At 34.9% G+C, this 10,478-nt stretch overlaps 1 protein-coding gene across 1 annotated transcript in view; it reads left to right on the forward strand.

Annotated features, from left to right (window-relative positions):
* The first annotated feature begins 2,745 nt into the window (after positions 1 to 2,745).
* Positions 2,746 to 10,478, forward strand: part of LOC136842086 (uncharacterized) — a 12,490-nt gene continuing 4,757 nt past the window's right edge. The window contains exons 1-6 of the mRNA XM_067109469.1: positions 2,746 to 2,789; positions 3,638 to 4,237; positions 4,989 to 5,049; positions 6,185 to 6,328; positions 8,153 to 8,274; positions 8,994 to 9,152. Of these exons, the coding sequence (XP_066965570.1) occupies positions 3,702 to 4,237; positions 4,989 to 5,049; positions 6,185 to 6,328; positions 8,153 to 8,274; positions 8,994 to 9,152 (1,022 nt within the window). The 5' untranslated portion in view covers positions 2,746 to 2,789; positions 3,638 to 3,701. The remainder of the gene's footprint in view (positions 2,790 to 3,637; positions 4,238 to 4,988; positions 5,050 to 6,184; positions 6,329 to 8,152; positions 8,275 to 8,993; positions 9,153 to 10,478) is intronic.

The following is a 10,478-nucleotide window of genomic DNA, read 5'->3' on the forward strand; positions in this document are numbered from 1 at the left end:
CTTTTTTTTCTTTGGTTAAAAGATGAACCTTATTAATCAGTGGCTTTGTTCGTTTATTAGGTGGGCGTGAGTGGGCGGTTGCTGGGCTGGACGAAGGTGGGAATGGGCGGGCAGGAAAGAATGTGATGCTTAACTAGCCACCTTATTTTATTCAGTTCGAGATTCGTGGTTTGTTTTCTTCTTGTTTCATGTGATATTGTTTGTTACTTATATTTAGTTTTATTTTAAATTGATTTAGAAGCTTATATTTCATTTGCGTCATATCTCATATTGTACATATTAATATTCAGATATAACATTTTATTCATGCTGTTTTCAGGGTTAAATGCAGAGGTGGCCATAACTGGAACTTTTTTTTATTACATATTTATATTTTTTATTCCTGGTATTCAAGAATTTATATAACAATTTATCTAATCGGATCAGAATTGAATATTCTGACAAATTTCTGCTAAATCTAAACTACTTTCGGTCATCTTTTGAAAAAGGGAAGTCAGTGTAGATGAAAACTTAAGCGTCTCACGTTATCAATAGTAAGAATTGTAATACCCATAATTACCTCATTCACGAAAGACATTCTCATTTTCAGTTGGGTTCCGAAACCACTCTTGGTATATAATGATGAAAGCCCTAATCTCAGTCTTATAACCAGCGCGAGTTCGAATCCCACCCTTCGAAGAGAATTTCCCTGCTCATTTCCTTTACGGTTTCAAGGCTTTCACTGGAAAACTGGTTAGAAAATACGGGGAGATAGAGAAGTCAGAATAAATATATTTACAGCGATCTGTACACGACTTTCCTGCCTGCCACGTTTACTGTACAGGCATTGTAGGCTTTTATTGGTTTCACATACATTACCCGGCGTTGGTCTATCTAGACCTAAACACAATCTAAACTCATCTGACTACTTGGCTAAACTCTTGAAAAGAAGTGAGTTAACAGTAAATTAAACGGTTTTCAAAAGAAATGCCAGACTTCACTAATTAGGTTTTTAAAACAAAGATCAGAAGGATATTGCAAAGGGAGTTCCTCACTAGCTCCTTGGCACTGATATTACGATATTCACAAAACAAATAGTGCCAATATCAAAAGACTTTTTACAACCTGTGGTGAAATTTATTAACTACAGAATTAAATCTATAGTGTTTCTTGGAAAGCAGTTATTTAAGAATGGTGGAAAGATAAGTTTCGCACCGTCTTTTACACTTTCAGGGTTGGGGATGAGGGTGGAGTAATACAGTTCTTTTGGGTGTCCTCCCTGAATTTAAGGTGTCTCATTACATGTGAATCAATTTGTAAAGTTTTAAGTTTTCGAGTATTTTGAATATGTAATTATGAATGACTCTTTAGCATTCTTTTCTTCAAAACAATCCACAGAGATCAACAAACTGGACAACTTTCACAGAGGAACATTACCAGTATATTATCTAAGTTCATTTGATATGTATTTATGTCAGCCGAGTGTCTTTGGTATTTAATTAATAGCAAAATATTTTCATGCAAATGGAAATTTTAATGTATAAATTAATGGGAAATAAACAGTTTCATTACGAACTTACTTGACAAGAATAACTTCATCAAGAAGTCTCTCGGTAACATCGAAGAGCATTACAGCGGAAGCTGCCGTTTCAGACGTAACTCAGCCCAAGGCACTAGACTTTAAGTGCGCATGCGCGAGCAGCCACCGGAGTGATTTTTCATCGCTGGGCGCCGTCGTCGAATGGCCACGGTTACTTCGTGCCCATTAAAAATAAAGGCGATGACGAACGACTCAAGTGAGGGCGAAAGGAAACAAAAAAAGAAGTCTGCTTCATGATTCAGGAGACGATCGTAATTGTATAATTAAAAAGAAAAGCCACGACAGTGACCCTCCCTCCACTCACATTAACAAACAATGGCAGGGAGAGGGATTTGCCCGGGACCCTTGGCGCCTCGCGATGGATGGGAAGGGACTTCCTGTCCTCTTTCTTTTTTTCTTTCTCCCATTCTTATTTTTAAACTGATTTATTATTTTATTCTTTGTTTGTCTTCTGTTATTTTTCGTATAGATTCTTTTTCTTGTTCTTCTGACCATCCTTTTGCAATAGTATCCAAAGTAGGGGAAATGTGACCACAAAATCAGAAAAGGAAAATTAGCGGAAAAACAAAAAAAAGGGGTATAAAGGGAGAAGTAAAAGATTAGAAACGAAAATAGATTTGATATAATATATATAGGTTATTATCATTAAAGTAGTTTAACCAGACCACTACGTGTGTGTACGTATGTGTGTATATATATATATATATGTGTGTGTGTGTGTGTGTACTTGAGAAATCTTTGCATTAAATCGTATTCGAATCATAAAAGACTTTACTTTCGAAACTGTAACAATATAAACTAAAAATAATTCAGGCAGAACTATTTAGTTTATATTTGAAATTGGGAAATGGAATTATTCTCTCTCTCTCTCTCTCTCTCTCTCTCTCTCTCTCTCTCAATCTTAACTCAACAACATTCTTGGTTTTCGATCATATTCATCGCTCTTAGAACGCTACTGTACTGTACCGGAACTTGAAAGCGAACAGGGAATAATCGATGAGAAAAGGAAGGCTGTTCAAAGACGGAGAAGATAAATGAAGAGATGGAGGGATAGACAGATGACACGTTCCCCAAGCGATTACGCCGATAACGATGAATTTCTCCGCCGATAAGGAACGAGGCTGGCGTATACAGAGGTATCGGTGGATTTCACGCTCTCTTGTGCAGTACCGGCCGCTTGACAGGTTTTCTTCTGAGCTCTCTGTCTTAGGTGTTTTTCCGGAATTTCATACGGTTTCAGAAACATTTTGGATTCTTTTGTGTTTTAGTGCGTTTCGTCTTGTTTCTAAAAGTGTGATATTTTACTTGTGCTTTCAAGGATTTTTGGCGTTTTCGAAAACAGCTTTATATTCAGTGTGTTTCACCGGTATCTGAAACCGATGGTATATTGGTGATTTCAATCGATTTCTGTACTTTTTGTGAATAGTGATGTTTAGTTTGTTTACGTTTTCGAGAAAAGTGAGAATCATTTCTTTGTTGTACTCAGTGCATTTTGTCGAGTTTCATACAAAGTGAAATGGAATCAGTGTTTACACTGACTTTCTTCAGGTTTCTAATATAGTGAGATGCATTCCAATGATGTTTTCAATAAAACCGTGTTTTTTTTTTTTTAAAGACAATGATAACGGGTTCTGTGAGCTGCGAGTTGATTTGCTTCATTACTTCATGTACGTTATATAATGATGAAGTGTTTTCGTTGGTGTTTTAAGGTGCACATATTTTGTGCTTTTAGGAAATTTTTTCCCGAAATTTCTCATTTCATATATATTCGAAGGTTAATTACCCTTGATCTTTACGCCACTTTCGTTATGTGATTTATTGATTTTACCTAGGAATAGTAATATATATATATATATATATATATATATATATATATATGTATATATATATATATATATATATATATATATACACACACATACATACCTACATACATATACATAGGCACATATACATACATGTGTATATATTTTATGTGATCAGTATGTGCTAATGGATCACGTTTATAAAGTCAGCAATACTGAAGAATCTGTCGTTTTGCTCTCTTTTCTTTTTCAGAATTAGTATTTGTTAAAATAAAAAACCATATTGTCTTCGATTTTTTCACTCTTAATGATTAAAAATGTACCGGACATCGGCTTGTGTTTGTGTGTTACTGTGTTGTAGCACAGCAGTTTTTGCCAGTGATTCTCCCAATCCTCAAATCGAGTTGCCTTTAGTAAAAGCTTACGAGGCGTCAAGCAAAGACATCACTGCGGAGGAATTCATTGACGTCAGCTACCAGCCAGTGCTGATAACCGACGCTCTCGACAGGAAAACTATCACTAAGTTGGCTCCCTGGAGTTTTGCGCGACTGAACGCAAGTCTGGAGGCGGCGACGACGTTCTGTGCCGTCACAACTGTCGCTGGAGGAGCGACACTCGAGGAGACAGTAGAAGATAAGACAAAAGGTGGAGGAGAGGAAAAGGATGGAGCGAAAATAAAAGAAAACGAACGAATGGTAAAGGAAATTGAAGAAAGTAGCGACAATGATCTTAAGAACCAGAATGAAATTGCAGGAAAGAATTGGGACATTACTCAAGTGTCTCTTCGGAAGTTCGGATTAGGAGGCCGTGGGTTTTCAGATGAAGCTTTCGTCAACGCTACTAGAGATATTGGGTAATTGAAGTGTTTCAGTTGTATGGTTGACGTGCGTTTAGTGTGTTTATACACTGCATCATATCTTGTATGAGTGTTTGTGTGCTTTTTTGTTTGATTATATAGCATTTATACTGTATATCTAAAGCGAGATATATATATTTATGTATATATAAAAAGATCTCACTTTTGAAATAAATGCTGTGATGTCAAACTGAAATGTTGCAGAAACACTAATGCAGGATATGATACAATATATATATACATATATATAAATATATATATATACTGTATATATGTGTATATATATATATGTATATATTTCAACATGACACATGTACTGATATAGATTTGTCCTCTTATTATGAACGGTCTAAAAATTCATCAATTTTGTGGATGACATATTAGCCTTCATGAAAACGACCCCTACTCATTACCAAATTCTGCTTCTTCGGAAGCTCGGAACTCCATCCAGTCTTCCGTGTACCCAATTTTATTTTTGAGAGAAAGTTAGATATCTTTCATACAATTCAGAACTTATGGTTGAATAATTGGGCATTCATTAACCAGTCTGGACTCTCTCTTCACCATCAGAAATATTCTTCAATATGCCACGTCTCCGAGAGCAAGGCGTAAGCTTAGATCTATGGCTTTCTTCCACCAGAAGAAAGACCAGTCTGAATTTCCCGTACATTTCCTGTTCCTTTCCCCCTTGTTTTAAGCCTCTGAATCGGTAACTCCCTCCTGAGACGTGTACCTTTTATCTCTTCAGGAAGGTGATCAGACTGCCAGGATTTCTCGAGAGCTTTGATTTCGATGACGTCATTAGAGCGGTGAGATTTTTTTTCTTTTTCAAAATAATTCCAGAAACTAGAGATATATTGTTTGATGAATCCGCCATTTGGTTTTGCCATATATATTTGTTACATTATCTCCACCAGCAAAGTTTGATGGAGATTATATGTGAAATAACCCGTTTTTTTGTTAGGTTGTTTGTCTGTCAGACTGACTTGAGTAGATTCTTACGAACTTTTGAGCTATACACCAACGAGGATTTTATTAGATTCGGAAATGGCTTCTGATGCGAATTTTTTTTTTTTTTTTTTACGTAGACGGAGTTTTGTTTTTTTATTGCTTACTTGGACTTCCTTTGTGTATGCCGAAAAAAAATTGTTTGAGATTTATGTTATTAACAGTTAAAGTTGCACCATGGAAAAGCATGTTCAAGTTCCCTGATAACGTATATCGGAAGTAAGTATACCTTAGTTTTACCAGACCACTGAGCTGATTAACAGCTCTCCTACGGCTGGCCCGAATGATTAGACTTATTTAACGTGGCTAAGAACCAATTGGTTACTTAGCAACGGGACTTACAGCTTATTGTGGAATCCGAACCACATTATGACGAGAAATGAATTTCTATCACCAGAAATAAATTCCTCTAACTCTTCATTAACCGGCCGGAGAGTCGAACTCGGGCCTAACGAGTGCAAGGCCACAACTCTACCTACTCTCCCAACGAAGAGCTAACGTATATCGGAGCTATACAGATCAGCCTCTTCATGTCTTGGGGAGTTTTTAAACTTTCAAGTTTTTAATGATTTCTTTTCAAAGAATTGCAGTTATTTAGAAAAGACTAAGATAACGAGCTAAAAAAAACATATACAACAAAATGGTAAATAATTAGTTTTTTAAAGTTTTTGTTGGTCATTTCAAGACGATCGCGTGTATTTTCACCGTAGAAAGATAATTTCAATACATTAACATTGATGTTTGTAATGCTATAAATAATATTGTTGGTGATGACTATTTTACAATTCAGTGTAAAATAGTCATTAACTAGATTACAAAGTTCCACAGATAATCTTACTCAGATTTATTATACGACACAATATACGCACTCATCTTTGAAGGTGATTTTACCAGTCGCCATTCAGTATTAATTAAAAGTATTCTTACTCTGACTAGGGCTTACATTACACTCGACGAGGATGGACATCGCAAATCGATAAGAACAGCAGATCCTTCTACAGCGCCTCAGTCCTCTGCATGGTTGAGGGACACGTCTCCGTCTCTTTGACTCCATTCCCCGTCCGTTGGGACGGCATGACGGTGGGTAAAACACGTTCACTTCTGTGAAAGTTTGATCTGTGGAGAAGGGATACGAGAAAGTGGAGTTTTATGCGTATGATTAACTAATGGTCTGCGCCTTTTGATTTGTAGGGTTATAATTCATGAAACAAGAGGATTTTCTTCTTCTTCTTCTTCTTCTTCTTCTTCTTCTTCTTCTTCTTCTTATTATTATTATTATTATTATTATTATTATTATTATTATTATTATTATTATTATTATGTTCTGTGAAAATTAAACAATCACATTTATACCCAAAAACATAAAATCAATACATGCAACATACTGAAAATCATAAGAATGATCTTAAATTAAAGTACTTTCCTGCTGAAGGCAGAGTTATCTACATTACATAGAGAAACTAAAACCGAGCTTAAATATAGATAACTCTGCCTTCAGCAGGAAAGTATTTAAATTTAAGTTTATATTTATAATTTTCAGTGTTTGTATTATTATTATTATTATTATTATTATTATTATTATTATTATTATTATTATTATATTATTATTATTATTATTATTATTATTATTATTATTATTATTATTATTATTATTATTATTATTAAGCTCCTCTTCAAGACGTCTTGCTCACAATTATTTGTGTATTTTGAAAACCTTCTTGGTTTATCACGAATGTTGGTGTTTGTCTCTGAGAAAATAGATTATAGTTGCACAGTCTTCATTTAGTTGTACTGTACATGTCGAACGGCGGTTGATTTTGTTGCAGATATTGATGTATGGTTGGGCGAAAGTGAATTATATTTGTATCACCTTGAATTATAAGTGTGGTCGAGGTAGTGGTGATATCATTTAGTATGTTTTGATTTTTTGGTTAACCAAAATTTTTATCTTCATGGAAAATATATCCTATAGCCTAATACGTGTATTTCAAAAGGAGTCATTACGGTCTTATGGTATATTTTCAAAACATTTTTCTATTTCATATCAAAGATTAAAAGTATCTTGTGGGTAATTTTATGCTTGGTTGAATTTGCAACCTTTTTCTTAAACTTGATTGCTAATTTTTATTTAATAGCTTTATATTTGCAGGTAATATAGTTAAACGATAGAAAACGCGAAAATTCTTTGTACAACTCTATTCGTCAAAGAAATTAATAAATAAACATGGTTATTTTATAGCTCTATGTATAAAACTTACTAGGCTTTTATTTTTCTCTCATGATAATCTGGTGGAAAAAATACATTCTCACATTCCAGTCCAGAGATTTTGGAGACTAATCTTAAAATTGCTAATATAGGATGCTATATGAGAGATGCTGTATCAGGAGAAGCAAAAATCATTGATACAATATTAACATGAAATTTCTTCTGGTTGGCTCTTCTCCTGCTTCTGCTTTCATTCTTGCAATCTTTTCACCTTGCATCCTTTGAAGTTGGTTCCACTCTTATACCTAACGACTTCGGCCAGGTCTGGGCTAGTTCAGGAATTTATGTTGCCCTGTAAGAATGAAAATGCCTTTCGAAGACTATATTGGTATTTGGTATTCACCTTTTTTAGCGGTGTGTTAGGTAAAGTATTCACCCTTTTTAGCCATATATTAGGTAAATCATTCCCCTATTTTTAATCATGCAGTAGGTAGTGTTCATCTTTTAAAATCATATACTAAGGAAAGTATACACCATTTTTTAGTCACATATTAGTTAAATTGTTCACCTTTTTTTTAATCATATATTAGGTAAATTATCCACCGTTTTTTAGTCATATATTAAGTAAAATGTTCACTGTTCTTTAATCATACATAAGGCAACATTCTTTGTGAAATTTGAATTAAATGTGTTTACAGTGCCAGGAGAGTTCCTGTACCCTGAGGGTAGACGAGGCTGCTTCCCAAGGTTTACCTGAGCAAATATTTTTGGTCAGAGCTGAATTAGGTCAGCGTGACTGCCTTTTCCTGCCGCTGGAATGGTGAGTTTTTCAGGGGTGCATGGTTTTAAGTTTCCTCCTTCCGAGGTTTTCTTTTTAGAGTGAGTTTTTCAGTTAGTGAGGAGAAATTGAAATCACATCTTAATGAAAAGCTGTGCTTCTTTCTAGAGTTAACTTTTGAATGAGCAAATAAGGGGGGAACACTGAAGTTAATTTTTATGAAATCTTTGTAGAATGAGTTTTCTTAGAGACGACGGAAAAAATAAGTTATATATCTTTATGAATAGTTGATGTTAGAAGACTGGGTTTTCCAAGAGCGAGAAGAGTGGGTAAAATAAGTATGTAAAGATTTAGTGATGAGTTGATGTTTGTAATTGGAAGAGTTGTGGGTTTTGGTAAAACAGAAGATGAGAAAACTATAATACTGGGATTTTGTCAAAGCCCAGCTGTTGCTTACGCCTTATTTCGATTAAACCAGATATTACTTATTCCTCTCTATCCGTTGATGTTTCAGTTGTATGTTACTGCCCATTGATCTTTAGAGTAATTTTGTATTTCTCATCATATACTCGTTTTGACCAATAGAATTTCAAATCGGGCAGAAGGAACAAGTTCAAAAATTACCCATGTACCGAATAATGTGAACAAAATAATAAAATAAAACATAAAAGCAAAGTTCATAAGGATTACTGCGAGGATGATCATTGTTGTTATGATGACAGCTCATGATGAAGAAAATCAGAATTAAAAATTCATCATAGGATATGGCAAGCATCAGCCTCCGTAGACTCTGTCGCCCTAAGGATCATCTGGGAAGACGATCTTACCATTCGCGACGATGTTCTGGACGAGCTTCTGTCTGAGGGCGAAATGAAACAGGATTTCGACGAGGGGCCTCATCTGAAGGAAGATATTGAAAGGTAGTTAACTTTTAAGGTGTTGATGAACTGTTTAAATTCGACAAATTTAAATGGTGTCGTCTGAACCAATATCAAGTTGTTAAGTTTATTTTGCGGTAAGGACCGAAGACTCGCGCTGCCTACAACACCTTTAAGATCTCTGTAGCCCTAAAGTTGTCCGATTCTTCTTCTTTGGGAATCATAAACCAAAAGGCACAAGGACCTTTGATAATAAGCTTTTCAAGACTGCTAATGAGGAGGATATGTATTGCTTTTACCGTAAATTCCGGTCTCATACGTCTACTGAATCCTCGCCAATTTTTTATAAAATTCAAATTTTAAAACAATTAATTTATTCATCTCATCATTACAGATGTTTTAAAATAGCAATATAGAAAGTAAGAATGATTTTAGGTTTTTATGTTGACATCTCAGTGTCTCAAATTATGAAATGCAGTAGCATTTATTTTTTCATTTAAGTCTTTAGAGATGAAATCCTGGATTTATTTACTACTGCGTTCAATTCTTTTATCATTTTCTCAGAGGCGAAACAACACTGTCCACTTAATTCTGTTTATTTCTAATCAAGGAATGAGTAAACCATTTAATATCAAATATGGCAACTTCAGACAATTTTGATACATTTTGAATAATATCTGTTGCTTTACTATGACGGACTCTTGGTGAAGATCCTTAACCATTCATGCTGTCTAACAAAGGGTTTACGTTTCCTTAGTGACAGGAGCAGCTTATTCAGTACCCATCCTTAAGCTAAGACAAGGAATGTGGCAATGCCTTGCCCCGTTTCCCTTTGTTATGCCTGAAGAATGACTCAGAACAGTAACCATTAAAATCGATTTATACTTATAACGATTTTGTTACTTTCAGAGTTATTTTATTCAGTCTAGTCATCAGTTAGCTTCATTTTTTCATTGCATTCTCCATTAAAATGATAAGTTTAGCATTGCTTGTAGATGGCACAAATCTTGCTTCAACCCTCGCGGCAGAGTAACCATAGTATAAGTTTTGGGTCTCTGTGGTATCTCTTGGATTCAAGCAATATCTTCGGTACCTTGGCAGTCTCTCCTTGATACAGAGTTTATACCCTGGATCTCGGTAATATATCGTGAATGCAGACTATCCCGTGGCAGTATCCCCTTGATCTAGATAGTATTCTGTTGATCAGATTGTATCCCCTGAATCTGGTAAACATCTGGATCTAGGCAATGAATCCTTTCCCAGTAGCATTACGGAACGATGGAAAATTAAGGTATAACCGTTATTTAAGACAATGCACGGAGCTATGAGACTTATCTAATAAAGGTGTTTGGTTTAAATGAAGCTAAA

The sequence above is a fragment of the Macrobrachium rosenbergii genome, chromosome 9, assembly GCF_040412425.1.
Source record: "Macrobrachium rosenbergii isolate ZJJX-2024 chromosome 9, ASM4041242v1, whole genome shotgun sequence".
Classification (NCBI taxonomy): Eukaryota; Metazoa; Arthropoda; class Malacostraca; order Decapoda; family Palaemonidae; genus Macrobrachium; species Macrobrachium rosenbergii.